This window comes from Pipistrellus kuhlii, unplaced genomic scaffold (genome assembly GCF_014108245.1).
Source record: "Pipistrellus kuhlii isolate mPipKuh1 unplaced genomic scaffold, mPipKuh1.p scaffold_m20_p_2, whole genome shotgun sequence".
Taxonomy (NCBI): domain Eukaryota; kingdom Metazoa; phylum Chordata; class Mammalia; order Chiroptera; family Vespertilionidae; genus Pipistrellus; species Pipistrellus kuhlii.
In genome coordinates this window covers 182824863-182849174 of record NW_023425515.1, presented here as the reverse complement: position 1 = coordinate 182849174, position 24312 = coordinate 182824863, and the positions used below count along the sequence as shown (strand labels likewise).

The window sequence follows — 24312 nt, the reverse complement described above, 5'->3', positions numbered from 1 at the left end:
TTTTAGAAAGAGAGGAAGGGAAAGAGAAACATTTTTTGAGAGAAGATAAGTTAACTGAGGATTGAACCCAAAATCTAGGTATGTGTCCTGACCAGGAATCAAACCCACAACCTTTTAGTGTATGGGACAACACTCCAACCAACCAAGTCATCTGGCCTAGGCTGAAATGCAATTGTTTAATGTGGCTAGGCTCTGTAGCCTATTCTCATTAGAGTATTTTTATATTCTAGAATATCCATATTTGAATATTTTAAAACTGTCCTTTGAAGTAAATTCTGCTTTATATTATTTCTATCTAACAAAATGCAATGGTGCTTCATAATTATATTATTCATCATCCAAATTTTCCCTCTACCCATTACAAATACATGGGAAAGAAAGAGCACATGGAGTGGCACTATGAAAATATACCTGACACACAACAAAGTAAGGAAGATAAATGTCAGATTATGTTACTACTTATATAACACATGTGCCTATATTTTTAGAACCAGACAGGTTTGCCTCATTAAGCATACGTAAAATGAAAAATCTGTATTTTCAGTAAAAGTAATTTAATCACTTTACAGAAAAGATTCAAAAGAATGAGCTCATTGTACTATCATTTGGGAATGTTAGATTTTCCAAAAGAATACTAATTTATTTTAGAAGAAACATCTCTAAATCTGTGATCAACAAAGCAGCCAATATTATAATTATTATAAATCTCTGGGGACCAAAAATACTGATTTTTCTTAGAAATAGGAGGTAGCTTCATTTCAAGATCAGTTTAGCTTAGAACATTAAAAGAACTTAAAAAGGCTAAAACTAAACAATATTAAAAAACATGCTCTGGTTGGGTGGCTCAGCTAGTTGGAGTGCCATCCCATATAACAAAAGGTTGCAGGTTCGATTTCCGGTCAGGGCACAAACCTAGGTTTTGGGTTCAGTCTCGAGTCAGGGCCCATACAGGAGGCAATGCATTGATCTTTCTCTTTCTCTCTTCCCCTTCCTCTCTAAAATCAATAAAAACAGCCCTAGTGGTTTGGCTCAGTGGATGCAGGGTTGGCCTGTGGACTGAAGAGTCCCGGGTTCAATTCAGATCAAGGGTACATGCCTAGGTTGTGGGCTCAATTCCCAGTAGGGCGTGTTCAGGAGGCAGCTGATCAATAGTACTCATCGTTGATGCTTCTCGCTCGCGCTCTCTCTCTCTCTCTCTCTCTCTCTCTCTCTCTCTCTCTCTATCCCTCTCTCTCTCTCTCTCTCCCTCCCTCCCTCTCTCCCTCCCTCCCTCCCTCCCTCCCTCCCTCCTTTTCTGAAATCAATAAAAATATTTTAGCCAAAACCAGTTTGGCTCAGTGGATAGAGCATCAACCTGCAGACTGAAGGGTGCCAGGTTTGATTCAGGTCAAGGGCACGTACCTTGTTTGCGGCACATCCCCACTAGGGGTGTGCGGGAGGCAGCTGATCAAAAGTTTCTCTCTCATCGATGTTTTTAACTTTCTATCTCTCTCCCTTTCTCTCTGTAAAAAAAAATCAATAAAATATGATTTTTTTAAACAAAAAATAAAAAAGTATATTTAAGACAATAATAATAGACCAAACAAGTTTGGTTCAGTGGGATCGAGTGTCAGTCTGGGGACTGAAGGGTCCCAGGTTCAGTTCCAGTCAAGGACATGTACCTTGGTTGTGGGCACATCCCCAATAGGGAGTGTGCAGGGGGCAGCTATCAGATGTTTCCTTCTCCCCTTATCTCTGTAAAAAAATCAATTAAAAATATTTTTAGCCTTAGCCAGTTTGACTTGGTGGATAGAGCATCAGCCCTCGGACTGAAGGGTCCCAGGATCGAATCCGCTCAAGGGAATGTACTTTGGTTGCAGGCACATCCCCAGTAGGGGGTGTGCAGGAGGCAACTGATTAATGTTTCTCTCTCATTGATGTTTCTAATTCTCTATCCCTCTCCCTTCCTCTCTGTAAAAAAAAATCAATAAAATATATTAAAATATATATTTTTTTAAAATTAAAAAAACAAAATAATATATATTTTTTAAAAATCAATAAAAACCTATCCTTGGGTGAGGATTTATTATTATTACTTTTTTTTTTTTTTTTTTAAATCCTCACCCAAGTATATTTTCCCATTGATTTTTAGAGAAAGGGAAAGACAGAGAGAAACAATGATGTGAAAGAAACACATCAATTGGTTGCCTCCCACATGAGTCCTAACAGGGCAGAGGCCTGGTTGGAGTCTGTAATCAAGGTAAGTGCCCTTGACCAGAATCAAAGCCCAGCCCTTTCGGTCCTCAGGCAGAAACTCTTATCACTGAGCCAAACCGGCTAGGGCTCTTGAGTGAGGATTTTTATAAAACACAATAAATTAAGTATCACATCTTTTAAAGTTTTTTAAGCTCCAATTTTTAATTAACTAAAATGAAATAGAAATGTTTTCCTTTTATTAAATGGTTGATCCCTGAGCCACTTGGACTCCCTATGAACTGTTCAGAATAATCACTCAGTTGTGTCTAAGTTATCCTCCACCCCAATCCAGAACCAATAGAATCTGACAAATACCATAACAATTATTCCTTTACTCACTTTGGCATCAAGGCTTGGAAAAAACTTTGGCTGTCTATTATCTATCCATCAAATACTTCAACAGTAATAGAGGAAGTCCTTTGAGGCTCCAGAAGCAATCAACAGAAGCAAACAGGCAACTCAACAAAGTCTTTTGAGTATCTACTGGGGTTCATTCATTATCCAGTTCCTATTTGCTTTTTTGCAAACACAGCAGCTTTTCTTCATATATAATTCAATTCACGTGCTACAAAGTCATATACTTTTAGGTCTCTGTCACTCGTTCTGTAACATTTCCATTAGTAAGAAATAAAAAAATTATATCTAATCTGCTATTTCCTCTGAATTCCTAAATAGAACATCAGTGCTATGCAGTTTAAACAAATAGGAGTTTATTATATACTAGAGGCATGATGCATAAAATTCCTGCGAGGGGCTTGGTTTCCCACCGCCCACACCCCTCACCGCAGCTGCCTCTGCCTCGGTCCCCGTGGCTTCATTCGGAAGGACATCTGTTCTAATTAGCATATTATGGCAGAAATCGGTTTGGCTCAGTGGATAGAGCATTGGTCTGCGGACTGAAAGGTCCCGGGTTCAATTCCGGTCAAGGGCATGTACCTTGGTTGCGGGCACATCCCCGGTGGGGGTTGTGCAGGAGGCAGCTGGTCAATGTTTCTCTCTCATTGACGTTTCTAGCTCTCTCTCTCCCTTCTTCTCTGTAAAATATCAATAAAATATTTTTTTAAAAAAAATAATTAGCATATTATGCTTTTATTATTACAGACAGCTGTGATCTCCATGGATATTACATTTTTATCAATGGAAACAAATTAAAACAGAATTTGCTTCTCAAAAGTTTTATAATACCAGCTGAAGAATATAAAGATACAACCAAACTAGATCTGAGAGTCAAGGCACACTAAAAAATACATTATGAAATTAATACCTATCATTCTTATATATTTCTCAACGCAGGAAATGCTTAGTAACAACGTCTGTTAATGAGTGCTCATTTATAGTATTAATTTACAGATTTTATCCAAAGATAAAACCTCACAGTCTTCGAATAACTTAATTTTAATATTGTCAAATCTTAGTCACTGACCTTAATTTCAACTTCCTCAATCAAGAGCTAAAAATATTTTAATGACTAATGAAACATAAAAGAACAAGAACACTAAACCCTCAGCATCAAAAATGACACCAACTAGCCCTGGCCATGGTTACTCTATGGTTAGAGCATTGGCTGAGGACTAAAGGGTCGAGGGTTTGATTCCCAGGAAAGGTCGAGGTTTCAGGTTCCTTCCCAGTTGCAAGTTCCATCTCGGCCCAGTCAGGGAGGTAACCAATCTATGTGAGCTCATTATCAATGCTTCTCTCTCTTCCTCCCTCCTCTCTCTTTTTCACTCTCTTTCAAAAGACCAATGGAAAAAAATATCATTGGGTGAGGATTTAAAAAAAAAAAAAAAAAAACAGTCCAATTGAAACCAATGTATTAAATCTATATCAAAAATCTATTTTTCGCCGAAACCGGTTTGGCTCAATGGATAGACGCAGGCGTCTTCAAACTATGGCCCGCGGGCCACATGCGACCCGCAGAGGAGTCTGATCCGGCCCGCCAGGTTTTTTGGGCAGTGAGCGCAGCCGAGGTGTTACAGTAGGAATTAGTAGTTCATATAGTCCGGCCCTCCAGCTCTCTGAGGGACCGTGATCTGGCCCCCACTTTAAAAAGTTTGAGGACCCCTTGATAGAGCATCAATCTGCGGACTGAAAGGTCCCGGGTTTGATTCTGGTCAAGGGCATTGGTTGCGGGTACATCCCCAGTAGGGGGTGTGCAAGAGGCAGCTGATCGATTATTCTCATCGATGTTTCTAACTCTCTATCCCTCTCTCCTCCTCTCTGTAAAAAATCAATAAAATATATATATTTTTAAAAATATATTTTTCTTGCCATACACCTAAAATTAATATAAAATATTGACTGTCAACTCCAGTTGAAAAAGAAAACAACACACCTTTTTTCTTCTTCTAATTTTCCAAAACTTTAATTTTTAACAAGTATAGGTCAAATCTCATGAAATCTAAATTTATGGGAAGAATCCAAAATTTTACATTAGGATCTTATACTTTTTACACTTGACAGGAGGGGTTTAGGCTGATGATCTCATATAGGGATTCTGCTACAATATCTGCTGTATGTAATGATATCTAACAAAGGAAAATGCATTTCTCCTATATAAGAGAATGATACATGTTTTAGAACTAGAACACCAATTATTTGTTTGTAACTGGATACTCAAAATAGTTTCCTAATAAATTATTCAAATACTTTGAGAGAAATCTTAGAGTACTAGTAAAATCCTTATCTATGTAAAAGCGAAGATAAAACAAATCTCCATGAATGAAACCAATCTAATGGCCAAAAAAGTTCATTTCTTTAATTATGAAATACATACAACTAATTAAATTTATACCAGACTGTACTGTACATTGTGAAGAACATAACAGTATTATTTAGACTTAATTTTTATTCCTAAGAATTTTATTCCTAAGAAATACACTAAGCCCTAGCCGGTTTGGCTCAGTGGATAGAGCGTTGGCCTGCGGACTCAAGGGTCCCAGGATCCTTCTTGACCCCTTTTCCCTCCATCACACAGATCCAAGAATTTACAAAGTATTCAGGTATCTATTTTTTTTTACAATTATTTTTGCTTATAATGACAGCAAAAAACAGATGTATATCCAAAAAAATAACTAACCTTAAAAAGAATCAAATGTTTTTCCTACGTGCACAATAGATAGAATAATCTATAAACGGTAAAGATTTTGGCAAAAAGCTGAAGAACACTTACTTCTGTTCCAATTCCAGGTTGCATGCCAGAGTACACACTGTCTGGTGGAGGACCACCATACTTCCTCTGTCCTGTGGTTACATCCAGAGTATAACCAGTCCTCTCAAGCAAAGCCTAAAGGTAATTATACATGTTTATACTTGAATATTAAATATCACACACAAATCAGTATATTAATATTTTCCAAAAGGTACTCCAACCTGTTAAGACTATGTATTTTATAATTAGGTAAAAAAGACTAAATTCACACTGGTTCCTCACACATGCTGCTCCCGTTTTATTTTACTTCTCCTTTACATACATTTAATGCAGTTTTAGGCAAATTAAGTCTCTAAGGACTCGCCACTTTTTTGTTATGAGAATAGAAATAGGGGCAATGATTGCCCTAGCCAGCATGGCTCAGTGGATAAAGCGTCAGCCTGCAGACTGAGGGGTCCCAGGTACGATTCTGGTCAAGAGCACTCAAAATAGTTTCCTAATAAATTATTCAAATACTTTGAGAGTATTTGAACTGGGTTGCAGGCTTAATCCCCAGTGGAAGTGTGCAGGAGGCAGCCAATCAATGGTTCTCTCTCATCATTGATATTTCTATCTCTCTTTCCTTTTCCCTTCCTCTCTGAAATCAATAAAGAAATATATTTAAAAGAAAAAAATAGGGGCAAGGGTTATTAAAAAGTCTATGTAAAAAAAAAAAAAAAAGCCGAAACTGGTTTGGCTCAATGGATAAAGCGTCGGCTTGTGGAGTGAAAGGTCCCAGGTTCAATTCTGGTCAAGGGCATGTACCTTGGTTGCGGGCACATCCCCAGTAGCGGGTGTGCAGGAGGCAAATGATCAATGTTTCTCTCATCGATGTTTCTAACTCTTTGTCCCTCTCCCTTCTTCTCTGTAAAAAATCAGTAAAATATCTATGTAAGCTGACCTGAGGCTACCAATTCATACTTCATACCACAGTATTTCTCACTGTGCACCCCTCTATTTCAATTAGACTTCTTTCCTTACTTGTTCCCTTTATATACTATACTTATATCCACCAGTGATTCTTTTCAAATAACGTGTTCTTCATCCTTAAAAAATCAAAAGCCCTGCCTGACTGATGTCGCTCAGTGGATAAGTGCCATCCTAGGAACCAGGAGCTCACCATTCGATTCCCAATCAGGGCACATGACAGGTTGCAGACTCAATTCCCAGTAAGGGGCGTGCAGGAGGCAGTCAAATGACGATTCTCTCTCATCATTGATGTTTCCATCTCTCTTCCTCTCCAAAAATCAATAAATACACATATATTGAAAATCAAAAGCCCTACCTCTCATGCAGCTTATCCCATTTACTATTTCTGACACCTTCATACTCTTTCATTGTCGCAAATAATTGAACCTGTTTTATTTGGTCTTTTATTTTGTATTCCTGTTATACTATAAGCTCTTTAAAAAACAGACAATTTCTCCAGGGTGGTGGGCCATATGATCCACATGGCCTCCAAGGAATAAGAGCCCCTGGACTACCAGCCCCAGCAAGAAGAGAGGTCCTCAGCTGCTGGGAATCCTTGCCCCAGATCGATCCCCCAACACACTGAGAATCTCCTGACCACAGCTTCCATCCCAGACCCCCTGAAGAAGGGGAGGAGCTCAGGTAACCATCAATAAATTTCACTGAACAAAAAAAAAAGAACCAAACAATTTCTCATATAGCATAGATTCAAAATATTTGACAATTACCAAATGAATATACTTAGGTTTCAAAAAACAAAGAAAACATCATGTTTCCTAATTCCGAACCTTCCTCACATTAGGTATTTAAGGGGAATCATAGGAAAGAAAAGAATGTCCATGCCCTAAAGGTTTTGCTTATACAAAAGGCCTACAGAATGAGAAATAGGACACAATAATAAGGAAAAAAAATGCAATCTATCTAGAAAGAAGTTTTACACTTCAGGTTTTTAAAATTATACAATGTCAGGGCAATAAGAGATATTAGACATCACCAAGTTCAGTGGTTTTCAAAAATATCTTTGGAAAAAACCTAGGATACCAGTTTCCTTAGACCTTCCATTCTTTTATCTTTGACTCAAATAGAGCTGCTCTACTTTTAAACATAGAAATACATATATTACATAATACATGCATAATATACACATTACATATTTACACATGATGGTATTTGCAGCATAATGTAATATACACATTACACACACACACACACACACACACACACACACTGTAACAAGACCAAACAGCTTTAGGGAAATAATACAGGCTTATTCAATGAACTGTAGTAAGTTAAAAAACACACACAATTATTACATCAAATCTATACATATAAAAGCTTAAGTGACCATCCAACCAGTAGCTATGACATACACTGACCACCAAGGGGCAGATGCTGCAACCAGTAGTTCAGCTTGTTGCTGGGGTCAAGCTGACAGGAACTGGGCAAGATGGGCCAGACATGCCCTGGACAAATCCATGCACTGGGCAATTTCGGCCTGATCCCCACAGGCCAGGCCAAGGGGTCCTACAGGTGCACAATCTAGGCACCAGGCCTCTAGTTTTCACATAATTATTTTAAAAATATTAAGCCTGGCTGGTGTTGCTTAGTAGGTTAAGATACCAAGAGGTGCTAGTTCAACTCCAGGTTGGGGCTCATGCCAAGGATGCCAGTTCAATCCCCAGTAGGGGTGGGCAGGAGGCAGCCGATCAATGATTCTTGATATTTTCTCTCTCTCCCTCACCCTTCTTCTCTCTGAAATTAAAAAAAAAATAAAATAAAAAAATATATATATACACAATATATATATATATATATATATATATATATATATATATATATATATATTTTAAAGAATGGGGTTATGCCCTTTTACAGATGAGGGAAAATAGGTACAAAGGAGCGCTTATGTAAGCTAATTATATGGCAGAAACTACAATTAATATTTCCTACCTACATAAAACTATACAAACAACTTCAACATTAAATAACTAAACACCAATATCCATTTGATTAAGGTTCACTGGTCTTTCACTAAATGCCCTATATTTACCTTTCATAGCAGTTTATCTATATAAAATAATAGTAATTACAGCTCATAGCCCTAACAAGTTTGGCTCAGTGGATACAGCACTGGCCTGCAGACTCTGGTCCAGGACACATGCCCAGATTGCGGGCTTGATTCCCATTAGGGGGCGAGCAAGAGGCAGTCGTTCAATAATTCTTGCTCATGGATGTTTCTATTTCTCTCCCCCTCTCCCTTCTTCTCTGAAATCAATAAAAATATATTTTTAAAAATGGCTCATAGTTATGTTTTTGCTACATTCCAGGTATTATTCTAAGCAGTTTCAATATCTTAATTCCTTTAATTCTCACAACTGTGAGGTAGGCATGATTACTATTTCCCAGTTTATAAGTAAGCTGAGGTAAATAAAACTCAAAAATGAGAAAAGCAATTATAAAAACACTTTTACCAAGAGGAAAGAAACAAAGTGGCCCTAGCTGGTTTGCCTCAATGGATAGAGAATCGGTGTGCTGACTGAAGGATCCCGGGTTCAATTCTGGTCAATAGCACATGCTCAGGTTGTGGTCTTGATCCCCAGTAGGGGGCGTGCAGGAGGCAGCCAATAGGTGATTCTCTCTCATCATTGATGTTTTTATCTCTTTCCTTCTCCCTTCCTCTCTGAAACGAATAAAGATATATTTTTTAAAAAGAAACAAACAAAGTACTTGGAAATAAAATGAACCAAAAACATGACTGTATCAATCCAAAAAACTGTTATTAGGAAGCATCAATAAATATATATCACTCATAGCCCAAAGAACAAGGAATGAGGAGGGAGAGTCTTGAATCAGGGTTTTTCACTAAACATACAATTAAATCTTTGCCTCCAAAATTCTTATGTAATTTTCCCTAAATTATTTCATTTCTAAACACTAACATTTTTAAAAAGTGGAATAGTAATGTCAACCAGAAAGGTTCAGTGGTTGAGCATTGACCTATGAATCAGGAGGTCACAGTTTGATTCCCAATCACAGCACATGTCTGTGTTGCAAGCTCAATCCCCAATAGGGGGCTTGCAGGAGGCAGCTGATGGATGATTTTCTCTCATCACTGATATTTCTCTCTCTCTCTCCTCTCCCTTCCTCTCTGAAATCAATGAAAAACATATCTTTTTTAAAGTATTCAATCTCATCTTTAATTTGATTTCATAACCAAGTCAAGTTTTACCTTAATCTTCGCTTCATCAGGTCCCTTTGTAGACTCTTGCACCTTGCTTCCTTGTTTCTCCCTTTGCCTGTAGGTCTTCATAACTCCACATAAAAATGCACTTTTGTTCTAGAATAGGCAAGTAATTAAATGAAAAAGAATTATAATACTAGGAATCATTGAAGGGTCAAATACATATGAAATTTAATTTCAGAAGACCAGAATTTAAACAAAATATTTACTCATTTATTCACTCAATAAGTATTTGCTGAGTGATAACTATGTGCCTGCGAATGGTGCAGAAAGCAGCAAGACAGTCTTTCACTTGTTGATATTTAAATGCATCTGGACTATCTTTGCCACATGTTCGAAAACTATTTCTCCCATCTTCATTATTTCCCTTCAAAAAAATAAAACAGGGAGAAACCAAGACTGCGGCATAGATAAACACCTAAACTACTGCCTCGCACAACAATTTCAAAACTACAACTAAAAGACAAAACAGACATCATCCAGAACCACAGGAAGACTGGCTGAATGGAAATTTTACACCTAGAAAGAGAGGGAAAAGCACAGAGACTCAAAAGAGCTGCAGAAGGCAGAGGTATGGAAACGCACATGCGTGGAGAGGACTGGCAACTGAGTGCGCAGATAGCTTTCTCAATTGGGCTTTCTCAACTGGGAGGGAGACAAAAGCTCTAGATGGCTCTGACCTCCAGTTCCATGAAATACAACGGGGACCCAGAATGTAAGGAAAGAGAAAAGCACAGTGAGATTCAGGACTCACACTGAGACACGAGTGCATAGGGAGCTGGCAACTGAGTACATGGCTGGCTTTCTCAATCAGGAGGGAGACAAAAGCTTCTGACTATTCTGAACTGGTGAGACTATAGGGACCCAGACTCATAAGGGGAGAAACTGGACTGTCTGGCAGTGGCTTTCTCTCAGAGGTGCTTGCAGCGATTACCAAGGGACACTGAGATCCAGGGGCCTCTTAGGGCAGGGGTGACTGGAAGACACTACTATCTGCTCTGCCCTGAGATTCCGCCCCATCAAAGCTGAGCACAGATGCTTTTGCAAGTCTTGTCTCATAAAAGTGTCTCCAGCATATAAGTTCTCCCAGCATAGACACAGCTGATACTCACAGATAATTGGCCTGGCGGTCAATTCCTCCCGGTGATACCAACAACAATCAAAGCTTAACTACAATAAGACTGTGCACACAGCCCCAAAAGGGTGCACAAAGAGTGTCCACTTCAGGTAACTGAGCCACCGGGCCCTATAGGACACCTAGCACACAAAGCCACTCTATCAACTCAGGGAAGCAGCTAATATTCGGAGACAAAGAAACAGGTCACAAATGAAAGAAATGGAAGAAACCAAACAACTGGATATAGAGCTCAAAACATGGTTATATAAGGTTTTTCAAGAATTTTCTAGAAAAGGCTGATAAATTTAGTGAGACCCTCGAGGAGATGAAAAAGGACCAACTAGAAATTAAGCATACACTGACTGAAATAAAGAATAATATACAGAGATCCAACAGCAGACTAGAGAATCGCATGAATCAAGTCAAAGATTTGAAATACAAAGAAATAAAAAACACCCAACCAGAAAAGTAAAAAGAAAAAAGAATCCAAAAATATGAAGATAGTGTAAGGAGCCTCTGGGACAACTTCAAGCATACCAACATCAGAATTATGGGGGTGCCATAAGAAGAGAGAGAGAAAGATACTGGAAACCTATTTGAAGAAATAATGACAGAAAACTTCCCCCACCTGGTGAAAGAAATAGACTTACAAGTCCAGGAAGCGCTGAGAACCCCAAACTAAAGGAATTCAAAGAGGACCACATCAAGACACATCATAATTAAAATGTCAAGAGCAGCCCTAACCAGTTTGGCTCAGTGGATAGAGCATCAGTCTGCAGGCTGAAGGGTACCAGGTTCGATTCTGGTCGAGGGCATGTACCTGGTTGCAGGCACAATCCCAGTAGGGGGTGTGCAGGAGGCAGCTGATCAGGGTTTCTAACTCTATCCCTCTCCCTTCCTCTCTGTAAAAATCAATAAAATATATTTAAATAAATAAATAAATAAAACGCCAAGAGCAAAAGACAAAGAGAGAATATTAAAAGCAGCAAGAGAAAAACAATTAATTACCTACAAGGAAGCACCCATATAACTGACATCTGATATCTCAACATAAACTATAAAGGCCAGACGGGAGTGGCAAAAAATAGCAATAAATAGTTAAGAACCTACAACCAAGATTACTCTACCCAGCAAAGCTATCATTCAGAATTGAAGGTCACATAAATAGCTTCACAGATAAGCAAAAGCTAAAGGAGTTCATCAACACCAAGCCAGTATTATATGAAATGCTGAAAAGTATTCTTTAAGAAGAGGAAGAAGAAAAAGGTAAAGATAAAAATTATGGACAACAAATACATATCAACAAGTGAATCTAAAAATCAAGTGAATAAAAAAATCTGATGAAAAAAATAAACTGGTGAATATAATAGAATCAGGGGCATAGAAAGGGAATGGACTGACAATTTTCGGGGAGAAAGTGGTATGGGAGAGTGGGGAGAGACTGGACAAAAATTGTACACCTATGGATAAGGACAGTGGGGAGGGGTCAGGGCAGAGAGTGGGGTGGGAACTGGATGGAGGGGAGCTATGGGAGTAAAAAAGAGGAACAATTGTAATAATTTGAACAATAAAGATTTTTTTAAAAAAGCAGAAACCGGCTTGGCTCAGTGGATAGAGCGTTGGACTGCGGACTGAAAGGTCCCGGGTTCGATTCCGGTCAAGGGCATGTACCTTGGTTGCAGGTACATCCCCAGTGGCGGGGTGCAAGAGGCAGCTGGGTCAATGTTTCTCTCTCATCGACATTTCTAACTCTCTATCCCTCTCAATGTAAAATCAATAAAAATATATTTAAAAAAGAAAAAAGAAAAAGAAAAAAAAAACAGGATCAAATTATCTAAAATGTTTAAAATCTAAGCACTATAAACAATAAAAAACTAGTAACAATTAGCAAACTTTGATTTTAAGTTTTGAAAGTAACTTACTACAAATATGGACACTTTTTCACTTTATCCTGTTTCTGAAAACTCTTTGCCATAAGCAGATTCCGCCCCCCCAAACTCATTTTTTAAAAGCAGCATGGCTTAGCTGAAAAAATTATATAATAAAAGAAAATATTTTTTTTAAAAAGAAGCATGGCTTAGTGGTTGAGTATAGACCTATGAACCAGGAGGTCATGATTCGATTCTGGGTCAGGGGACATGGCTGGTTTGTAGGCTCCATCCCCACTGTGGAGTGTGAAGACGGCAGCTGATCAATCAAATCACTGATGTTTCTATCTCTCTCTCCCTTACTCTCCCTTCTTCTCTGAAATCAATTAAAAAAAGAAAAGAAAAGCAAAGGTAATTACAAACAAACAAACAAACAAAAAAACAAACACAACTCCACAGGAAAAAAGTAATAGTATAATTTCAGGTCATTAGTTATTCAAAGACATTTCTGAGTAATAGCCTTACCTGAACATGTGATAAGTCACTTTCCTTGAACTGTTGTAGTACAGACAGAGCTCCTTCTTCATTAAATTCCCTGAGAGCATCAATTGCTCTTTCATCAAGATCCACATAAGCTACCAATCCTACAAATTAAATTAAAAGGGGGTAACATTATTGCAACAAAAGAGATACTCTAAACTTTACTATCAATGTTTAATCAAGAACAGTTACATTCAGTACTATCACTAACACACTACATTTTTCATTTAACTATATGCATATGGGCAGCTATTAAAATACTATATAAAGGTCAAGAGTTCAAATATAAAAATAAAAAATAAAATGTCAGTAACTACAAACATGAATTTTAATCATGTTATGTCTGAAATTATCCTTTGCTTTTCATATGGGGGTGTAACTGTATCCCATAAAAAAACATAAAAATCTTAACCCCATTTCCCATTGCTCAGAGGTTTAAATTAAATCTGATGTACACCCATACTACAGATTAAGCATTAATATAATAAATTCTGTTTTATATTAAGAGTGGTAACAACATACTGTATTTCACAAGGATCAATCATCAACTTACTATAGGGACTGTTGTAGTTGTTGCTAACCACATAAGAGGTGGGGATTGGGGATGGGGGGTGGGGTAAGAAAGAACCACTTTTAAATAATTTGTTCTGCTCTCCAAAAAGTATCAAAAGCTTTCCCTCCTCAGCACCAAAGATAAAATGAAACACATTTGTTTATCAAAGCATCCACTTTGCTGCAGTCAGAATGTGGAAAGGCATAATTTTAAACTCTTCTACAAATGCAAGTGCAGCTTGATCAGTCAAATCTCAAAGTCATATTTTAAGGCATTTTTCTTCTTCTCAAGTGTCAAGCTGAGATTTAAAAGATGCTGTGGCATTCACAACACTGTCAACAATGACAATTTTTTTTCAAAAGGCATTAAGGACTTTATTATGGACTTACAAGTAAACTATACAGAAAATATACACTGCATTCTGTTTATGTAGTATATTTAACTGCACACAGAACATCCACTAAGTTTCAAATATAATCACTTAAGTCTGTTAAGTGTTATATTTCCTCTCCATGTATATATAAGGACTATATTTCAGAATTGATCCTACATAAAATGGAAATATTTGGCAGATTAAAACCCTAAATCCATATGAACTAACATCAGAAGTGACTCCATTTGGAAAAACCAAAAAGAACTTTATTCCATACAGCAAGTATATTTTAAATAAATGTAATGCCACTTGCAAAGGTACCTTTAAAAAAATGTTGCAAGGATTTATTTTAAAAGCTCAAAATGAGCAACTCTAAATAATTGGAGTTTCTTTACTTGAATATTCCATTATCATCACCCAGAGCCACACCTCAGGACACCCAGCAATCCATTCTATCAATCCAACCCTACACTTAAAACAATCAGCCATTTATCAATAACAAAACACTCTGCAAGAGAGCATCTCTAAGCAGACCACTGCCAATACTCTATGGCAGAACGTCACATAAAGTTCCTGAGGACTGATTTTCAAATGGGACCATCACTCAGGAGTAATTTTTAGATGTCATTTTAATGTCTGAAATTATCCTTAACTTTTCATATTTAAAGTAAATTTTAAGGACAAAAAAACACAAAAACAAACCCACTACCTGTTACTCTGGTACTTAAGACACATTTGTGAGACAATTCAATTCTCTCTCCCAAAATCTGGATAGGCACACTAAACACTGAGGAAGGAAGTTTCCATCATGGCCCCAAAGGGGGAAGATACGTTTATTTTGAACAACACTCTCTAAGAGTAAATATTTCTCTCCCTCTTTAGAAGTTCAAACCACTTACAACCAACCATATTAAGACGTTCAAATTTGCTTAAGTACTTAACCATAGGACTTCTAGATTTAAAAAAGCAGCTATTACAAACCAAACACTTCCATATTACTGAGAGATGTGTGTTTCCATTTAATAGAAACTAGACAAGCACAAACTCTCAAGGAATCTGACATTTTTATCATTTCAGACAATACAGTCTAACAAATCCTCTTATTATGCCACCTAATCAGACCTAAGCTGATTTAACAATCACTTTAAGAAGCTAAAAGTAGAAAAGTAAAAGCAAAATGATGACTGATTTAAATTAAGGGGGGAAAGTAAAAATTTGATATGCTGAAACATACATTTTAATTGGTGGAGTAATCTAAGACAAATTGATGCACTGTTCTGAAACAACTAAGACTGCATATTCAACACTAAGAAGGCTTCAAAATAATGAGATAAGAATATCAAAGTCAAACCCAATATGCCCTCAATGAAGGGAAAGTAACAAACATTCAGCTCTACATAGATCAGAAACAATAAGTATTATTTAACCTTAACAAAATCTATAAAATTCAAAGTGGTTTGCCCTCACTTTCATAACCAGTCAGAAACAAGAAATGCATATTATACCTGTCTGAAATATTTCATCAAGTCTTTCTGCCACCTTCTGTGGGAGGCCTGCCTCTATCAGTGTCTTGTAGTGTTCTGTGTGAGTTACACTGGAAGTATCCATTGGTTCTTCCTCTTCTTTTAACTGTACCGCATTACCATTCACCTGATTAGCCATTTTATTATGCTGCTGGAAAAAATTCAGGAGCTATATTACATTAAGCCAAAAATAACTAGTTTGTAGGACAATGCATGATTTATCTAAACTAATTTGTATACATGCTGCTATTGTAATAACCTCTATCAAAATAATATTTTATGCCTTTTGTGATGTATCTGACCTAAATTTGCAATAACAATCCTGTAAAACCATAGAAAATGTACATGGAAGCATGAGCTCTTTAAGGAACTTCATGTACACTAGGTTAAATAAAGGCTTAAATTTACTTGGGTAGAATCACTGATTAACAAAAGCAGCTGTTGTGTCCTGACGAGTATATCGACAAATCACCGGAAAATCCTAAAAAGCCCCTCAGCACTCAATTCTTATACCGTTTTTTAAAGTTTGGTTTAAAAACATAATGAACACCCACACACCACTTTAGCAAGGTTTAAGAACATTCAGATTTTCCTAGCTCTACTTCAAATCCAAGATAAGTGTGAAATAAATTCCCTGATATCTCTGATTCAACACACAGGTGGTTTGGTTTCTCTGCCTCACATAAAACAAATAAAAAAAACACACAACTTGACATTATTTTTTCTTCTAAAATTAATTTGCTATTCCCATTCACAGATTTAAAAGAAAAAATGACCAAGTTTAAAAGCTAACAAATTGTTATTTAAGTCCACATAAAATAAAAAGTGAGCTATAAAAGAGGTTGCTTCATATTTAAAAAAAAAAATCATGAGTACATATTGAACTTTACACATCAGTAAAATAAAGCTGCAAAAACATAATAAAGAATGGACAACTAATTACTTCCAAATAATTTCAACAAAGATTACTTCTCTAGGAAGGTCAGCTGTCTCAGATTAACCTACCCAAATCATTTTGCATATTCAACCTGTATGTAATGTTGAAATGAACCAACTCCCTAAAGAGAGAGATTAAATCATAAAACCATACAAAGCCAGTCTCTATATTGCCTCAAGGCTAAGTTTGTCTGTGGTGAAATTACAATGTGATGAAGATAATAAGCATCAAGGAAGCAGACATTGCAACAAATACTGAAATAAAGGGCGTGAAGGTGTATCTCAAGAAAAAAACCTACTTTTACTGATGAAAACTCAAGATACCTAGTCATCTATAAAGAAAATACAAGTTTCCTAAAATCACTAAAACTCCTAAAATAATTACACTTCCAGATTGCTTATCAAAGATTATGCAAATGCACCAGGTGCAGTTCTCTGACTTAAAACAACTTTTTCAATTCAAAGTCCACTAATATTTTATTGAAGTTCAAGAAAAAGGGAGGAAGATTGAGAGGAAGGAGGTAATAGAGAGTAGGAAAAGAGGAAAATGCTGAGAGGGTTACTCTGAAATGAGATAATACATGACTTCTTATGATTACAAATCATTATTAAGACTTGAGAGCCCACTAATGTTTATACAGGCAGACTTTGTTGTTCAACTCTGGATTGATAAACGTTTCTCAAGGCTAGCCTCAAATTCTGATGAACTGGCACACTTTTTCAAATGTTTCTGTTAGCACTCAAAACTGGCACACTTCTGACCACACAAAATGACTTAAAAGTGTAAGATGAATACGTTTACTGATTAATAACAACCTATTTCCATAAAGATGCATCCTAAAGTCCAAAGTCTCTTTGTGAATATATAGTTCTATTTCCCCATGCTCCCCGACCCCCAAATACGACCATAATAAGATCATCACAACTCAAACGCTCTCATCAGTATCACAATAACCTTACAGTATTGCATCTGGAAATACTATCAGTCACAGAAAACAAGCAAATTTTTAACAGAAAAGGTCAATGAACATCTGTTAAGGTGGTATGTTTTTTAAAGTACATGTAAAGCAAAAAAAGACAAGTTGCATAGTAAGGACAAGACAGAAATATTTATGACTATTTTATTGCAAAGGCCCGTTGCAAGTTGATCCAGAAATGGTAGAAATTTTCAACAACAAAAATAATTGTAAACTTCAACCAAAAGATGTAAAGTTAAGTAGAATCTAGAAAAGAAAACCTTTCAGATCACGGAAAAACCTTTCTCTTCAAACCAAGTACCATGTGCTCATTTAAAAAAAAAAAAAAGAAAAGAAAAAAGACTTTTTAGGTCGCGTGAGACCACACCTAAAAAACTCTTAGGTCAATTCGACACAAATGCCACACAGCCAAATTCTGATGCAGCAAATATACTAATGTAACTGTAGCCATTTGATCTAAGCATTTTTTATCAAAAAGCAAAAATTTTCACTAAGATTTACAAGGGCTGTTTGGGAGATTTGGGAAGTCAGCACTAGCCCCTCCCTGACTTTTCCTAAACGTCTCTGTGCACATTCTTCACATTAAGAGACGGGTTGTTAGAAGAACCAACGAAATGAAAACTAACGGTTATCTCAGGGTTTAATGTGTCAATCCCTCATCCTACGGCTGACTCAGGAGACGTAAATTCGGCCTCTTGAATACGGCAACATCTCACACAGCGTGAAAGGATGGACCTTTCAAGAACACAGAGGCTCTAAGTTTTCACGTTGGCGCTATGCTTACTGCCGTTTGAGAAAGAGAATCTCCTTTCCAATGTGGCGCGCCTCAAACATCCTTAGAATTTATGTATTTCAGGCGCCTCTTGAAGCCTCAGGTTCACCGCCCCTAGAAGTCATTTTTTCCTTCAAATCTCCACTCGCACATGCAGAATGGGGAGGGGGAGAGGGTCCCTCCACACACCGGCCTGCGGCGTCTGCTCCCACAAAAGTTTTTCCTCAGCTCAAGATGCCCGGGGTTTGCATCCCGCTCTCCGTCCACCCCACCCCTCCTCGCCCGCCCGGACCCTCAGCACATCCCGCTCGTGGCGAGGGCGGCTGAGGAGGGAGCGAGGAGGCTCCGGCAGGGAGAGGCGACGAGGCTTCGGGCGCCTTAGGCCGCCCGCCCGCCAGCCAGCCGGGCCGCGTGGAGCGGCGGGCGGAGGCGGGAAAAACACTGCCGACCGCGACAAGCCGCGGGAGGGCGCCCGGCGTGCCGGGCCGCGGGCCGGAGGTCGGAGGGGCCGAGAGGGAAGGAGCGAAGGCGAGGACGCGCCTCGCGGGGCTAGGCCCTCAGCGGTGCGGCGGGACGACACAGAAGCCGCCCCCAACCCATCCCCATCCCCACCCCCACCCCCGGGGCCTCGGTGCGGAAAAAACGAAACTGGGGACTGGGTGGCGAGTCCCGGGTCGGGTCGAATCGGGGCTCCCGGCCCCTCCCCCCACGGGCCTGGGCGAGACTCACCCGGGAAGAGCAGGGGCCGGCGGCCAGGCCCGTGAGAATCAGCGCGAGGCGCTTTGAAAACGACTAGAAATGGCGCGCGCGCCACCCCCTCCCCCCGTCATGGACAGAGATGCGATCCCGGCAGCACGCGGGGTTTCCCGGAACTGCTTCCAGGGACTCCGAGTTGCTGGCCAATCACCGCGCTCAGTGGTCTGAGAAGCAGGTCCCGCGACCAATGGGAGCGAGAGGAGGAGGGCCTCGCCGAACGGCTCGGGAGCCAATCGATAAAGCCCTCGGCTGAGCCAATGAGGTAACTCAGCGCCGCCGGCCGTGGCGCCTCCGGGGCGGGGGTAGAAACACAAAGGGGTCTGTGGCGGAGGCCGGGGTACAGCCGCGTCTGCGGGGCACCAGGCCTGGCGGACCAAGGCTGCCCCCTGCTCGCCCGCCGCCGACGGGCGGTCCAAAGCCTAGGCCTCGCGCCTCGTGGCCGTCTCCGGAACCCTGCCTCCGCCGGCCCCGCCGGCCCGCTCCGTCGCGGCCCTCCCGCCCCTTCGCCCGGTTGCAGCGTCCCGACTCCCCGCTAGCGGCGCCGCCGCCGCCGCCGCCGCCGCCGCTGCTCGCACCAGACACGCCCACCGCCACGCGGTCGGGCCTCCCTTTCGGTCATCTTTAGACTCTGGTTAGACCCCCATTGGGGGAATGATTGTGGCTGGACGTTTGGGGGATTTAGTGTAGAAAATCCTGTCTCACTGACCCCCTTCCACACATGGCTGGGAGCCGCTCAGGATGTGAGAGATCCTGTGGGCGCGCGCGCGCGCGCACACACACACACACACACACACACACACACACACACGATAGAGCAGGGACTTTTTTTTCCACAGGGTTTGGAGTCCATTAGTATTTATAAAGTAGGACAGATGTGTGCATCCGTGAAGCCTCTTCCTTGATGGGAAAAGGGCTTATTCCCAAAGGAGGCTAATTCCCGTTATCTCTAAGCCTGTTTCTCACCATCCACCCCTCCTAGCTTGGTTCCCTAGCTTCGCCTTAGGCCAAAACTGTCTCATCCCACAGACCTCCAAGCTCACTTAGGGTAGAGCCAGTCCTTTCCCTATCCTGAACCCAACCTCCAAGGACCCACCCTTCTTAGGAAGTGGAGAAGGTTAAGCGATGGTCTGCAGCATTTCCAGATACTCATCTAGTATCGTTTAAATGTCTCAGACCCGCCCTAGCTAGTTTGGCTCAGTGGATGGAGCGCGGGCCTGCTGACTCTGACTGCAGCGTCTCGGGTTCCATTCTGGTCAAGGGCACATCACATGGCTGGGTTTGTGGACTTGTTCCCCAGCAGGGGGGCATGCAAGGGCAGATGATCCATGATTCTCACCATTGATGTTTCTATCTATTCCCCTCTCCCTTCCTCTCTGAAATCAATAAAAATATATTTAAAAAATAATTAGTATTAATTAAAAATAAGTAATAATAAAATGTTCAGACCCTACCAACCAAAACTTATTGAAAAAAAGAGGAACAATTGTAATAATCTGAAAATAAAGATGTATTTAAAAAAGAAGAAAATCTGGGGGGAGGGCATGTGAGTGGGGGAGGCAATGGATAGATATGTACACATATAATACCTTAATAAAAAAAGAAAAAAAAAAAGAAAATCTATGTGCCCAGTACCAAGCTGTTTCAGTGAATCCATTTTTTTGTATTCTGAGATGTGAAATTTTGACAAATGCTGGGATCTTTAAGAAAAATTATATAAAATGACGAATACAAATTTAGAGTTTAGGAAGAACATGGTAAAAGGAAAAGTCCTTGAAGCTTGAAATTTATTAGCCTCTAGCTCAAGGATTCTTAATCTATTTCGTGCCATTTGACCAATCTGGTAAACGCTATGGGTCTCGCCCAGCCAGTGTGGCTCAGTGGTTGAGTATCAACTTATGAACCAGGAGGTTGTGGTTTGATTCCTGGAAAGGGCATATGCCTGTGTTGCAGGCTCAATCCCTAGTGCGGGGCATACAGCAGATTGGTGATTCTCCCTCATCATTGATGTTTCTACCTCTCTCTCCCTCTCATCCTCTGTAAAATCAATAAAAAATATATATTTTTAAAAAAGCTATGGCCCTAGCCAGTTTGACTCAATGGATAGAGTGTTAGCCTGCGGACTTAAGGGTTCTGGCTTCAATTCCTGGTCAGAGCACATGCTTGGGTTTTGGACTTGATCCAGTGGGAGGTGTGCAGGAGGCAGCAGATCAATGGTTCTCTCATTATTGATATTTCTATCTCTCCCTTTCCCTCCCTCTCTGAAATCAATAAAAATATATTTTTTAAAAACTTGTGATATGTTAATGTTTTTCTTTATTAACACATGAAATGTCAAGATCTTGCAGTGGGTCAAATAACTACTGAAATTCTAAAGCAACTAGAAGATATTTCAAGAAATCCATAATAATTAAAATGTGATATGAAAATATCTGGGGTTTCACCCTAGCTGGTTTCTCAGTGGTTAGAGCATCTGCTCAGGACTGAAGAGTCTCAGGTTCAATTCTGCTGATTGGCACATACCTCAGTTGCAGGCTCGATCCCTAGACCTATGAGCAATCAATCGATGTGTCTCTCTCACATTGATGTTTCTTTCTTAATGTCTCTCCCCCTCCCTTCCACTCTTTCTAAAGTCAATGAAAAAAATCCTCCGGTGGGGGTTAACAAAAAAAAAAAAAAAAAGAAAGAAAGAAAGAAAATGCCTGGGATTTCTATTGACAGTGAAAGGTCCTGTTAATTTTTTAAAAAACATATTAATTTTTTACAGAGAGGAAGGGAGAAGGATAGAGTTAGAAACACCAATCAGCTGCCTCCTGCATAGCCCCTACTGGGGATGTGCCCTCAACCAAGCTACATGCCCTTGACTGGAATCGAATCTGGGACCCTTCAGTCCGCAGGCTGATGCTCTATCCACTGAGACAAACCGGTTTTGGCAGGTCCTGCTAATTTTATTGTGGTTTGTCTGCATTCACAATGGAGGAAAATGCTGATTTTCAGTTAGACGCTAGTGAAAATAAAGATGTTATTTTTTCCCCCCATCTCAGTCAAAAGATTGTTGAATTTCATTCAAAGACACTTTTAAGGTGACAGTGGCCACAAGATAAGAACTCTTTGGTAATCAAAGCAATTCTATCATCCAACAGTTTCTGGTGTAATATTTTGAGTATGCAGCCATACAGTCCTTATAACTATACTCCGCCATTTTAAACCATATATCTTGATAACTTTATTGGGAAAATATGGTCATCTGAGCTTTGCATTTCCAAAGGAAAATTGTGTGTTTGTGTGTGTTCGCGAATTCAATAGTCCACACATATTTTCGTATGCCCTCTACATACAAAGTACTGTGTTAAAAATAGGAACTATATAAAGTGAATAAAAATCTCTGCTCTCAAAGAGCAGACAAGGCAGGCAAAGTATACAAATAAATATAATAAATATGAGCCCTTGCCAGTTTGGCTCAGTGGATAGAGAGCATCAGCCTGTGGACTGACAAGTCCTAGGTTCAATTCTGGTCAAGGGCACATGCCCGGGTTGTAGGCTCTATCGTCAGTAAGGGGGTGTGCATGAGGCAGCCAATCGTGGATTCTCTCTTATCACTGATGTTCTATATATCTCTCTCATTTCCTCTCTGAAATCAATAAAAAAATACATTTAAAAATATATATATATAATAAAAATTAGTTGTTAACAAGAGCTCCAGCTATATCCCTAATCTTGTGAGATTAGATGATAAATCAGTGCACCAGGTCACTCCACAACCCTTCCCTGTTAGACACAAAATTTGTGGTCTGATTTTGTGGTACGTCAATGAACATGTTTGTGCTTCTTGAAACAATGACAAAGCACCAGGATATTCAAATTGAAGCTTTGACTTACAACCTGAAGTTAACAGAGGATGTTTTAAATTATCATCAAACCTTCTTACTGGATCCTTAGATGAATCTTCATCATGCTTGTTTCGTAACATTTAGCCTTTTCCTCAGACTCCAAACATGATTACATCTATTGAACCTCTCCAAAATGCTGTCACTTGCCACTCACAAGAATTAGCCACCCAGGCATAGTTCAAAGGCACAGACAGGAAAAAAGGAAAATAAAGAAACAATGTAGAAAAGAACCCACATGAAGAAATGGAAAATGGAGAAACACCATGTGTAGATTATTAGTGGAAAGTGCATTAAAAATCAACTCTTGCTGACATTTAGGCGCCAAGAGTTTTCTACTCAGCTTTAATTGAAAACCTCAGTTCTGCCTTGAATTGTTTCTTTGTCAAATAGAACTATATATTTCCTTCATCAAATGTTAATAAATTGTATTATTTTAAGGTACTTTCCAAAATGATGGTGCTCCCATTGAAGTTGACCAGAACTGAGGGCCGTTTTTCATTTTTAAAAAGATGCCATATGGCTGGCTTGCAATAGCTTGTAGTCAACCTACCCTAAGGTCTTATTGAATGACCGCTTTATTGTAATTTGGGGGGAAGGAGGGCCTTTTTAAAAAGATTATACTTGGGCTAGCTTATTAAATTTCCTTCTAATCCTCAAATTCATCAAAGCTGTTTTAATGGGAAGAAAATATATTTTCATCTTAATGGCACAACATTTAAACAATAATCAGTACCATTTATTGTGCTTCTATTCTCTGTCAATTATATTATATATACTATTGCTGATCCTTATACGAATCTTAAAGATTAATATTATTATACTATTTTATTGAGAAAACAGGGGTCAAGCCCTAGCCGGTTTGGCTCGGTGGTTGAAGCATAGGTCTGCAGACTGAAGGGTTCCAGGTTCGATTCCGATCAAGGGCACATGCCTGGTTGTGGGCTCAATCCCTAGTGGGGTGCATGCAGGAGGCAGCCAATCAATGATTCTCTCTCATCATTGATGTTTCTATTTCTCCCTTTTCCTTCCTCTAAGAAATCAATAAAAATATATTTTTTTAAAAAGAGATAAAACAGGGCTCAGATAGGTTAAAACATTTGCTCAAAACCACATAGCTGAACTAAGACTCAAATCCAGTTCTGTGTAACTTCAAAGCTACTTCACTAAGCTATTTTTCAACTTAAAGCTCAGCATGGGCAAATTCTTCATTTGTAAAGGTACATATTTTTACTAGTCAAATAATAATCAGTCATCTGATTAATAAGTTGGAAAATACTATTAAGGGACCAAAGCAAATTGTGTTATAAGGTAATGAGAATAGGCAATGGCTGGGTAGCTCAGTTGGTTAGTGTGTTGTCCTGATATATCTCCAGTCAGG

The 24312-nt window shown here is 39.3% G+C and overlaps 1 protein-coding gene across 13 annotated transcripts in view; it reads right to left on the bottom strand.

The window, feature by feature from the left end:
- The window catches only part of HNRNPR (heterogeneous nuclear ribonucleoprotein R), a 38282-nt gene extending 19105 nt beyond the window's left edge, over nt 1-19177 (bottom strand). For 5 of the 13 annotated variants that reach the window (XM_036444334.2, XM_036444336.2, XM_036444344.2 and 2 more), the window contains exons 1-5: nt 19021-19176; nt 15589-15754; nt 13143-13261; nt 9621-9728; nt 5405-5518 (exon numbers count right to left, since the gene is read on the bottom strand). In XM_036444334.2, coding sequence (XP_036300227.1) covers nt 5405-5518; nt 9621-9728; nt 13143-13261; nt 15589-15745 — 498 coding nt within the window. In that variant the 5' untranslated portion in view covers nt 15746-15754; nt 19021-19176. Of the gene's footprint in view, nt 1-5404; nt 5519-9620; nt 9729-9841; nt 10000-13142; nt 13262-15588; nt 15758-19020 lie in introns of all 13 variants that reach the window. The other 8 variants (XM_036444341.2, XM_036444346.2, XM_036444337.2 and 5 more) reach the window with 6 other exon arrangements.
- Between the last annotated feature and the right edge of the window lie 5135 nt (nt 19178-24312).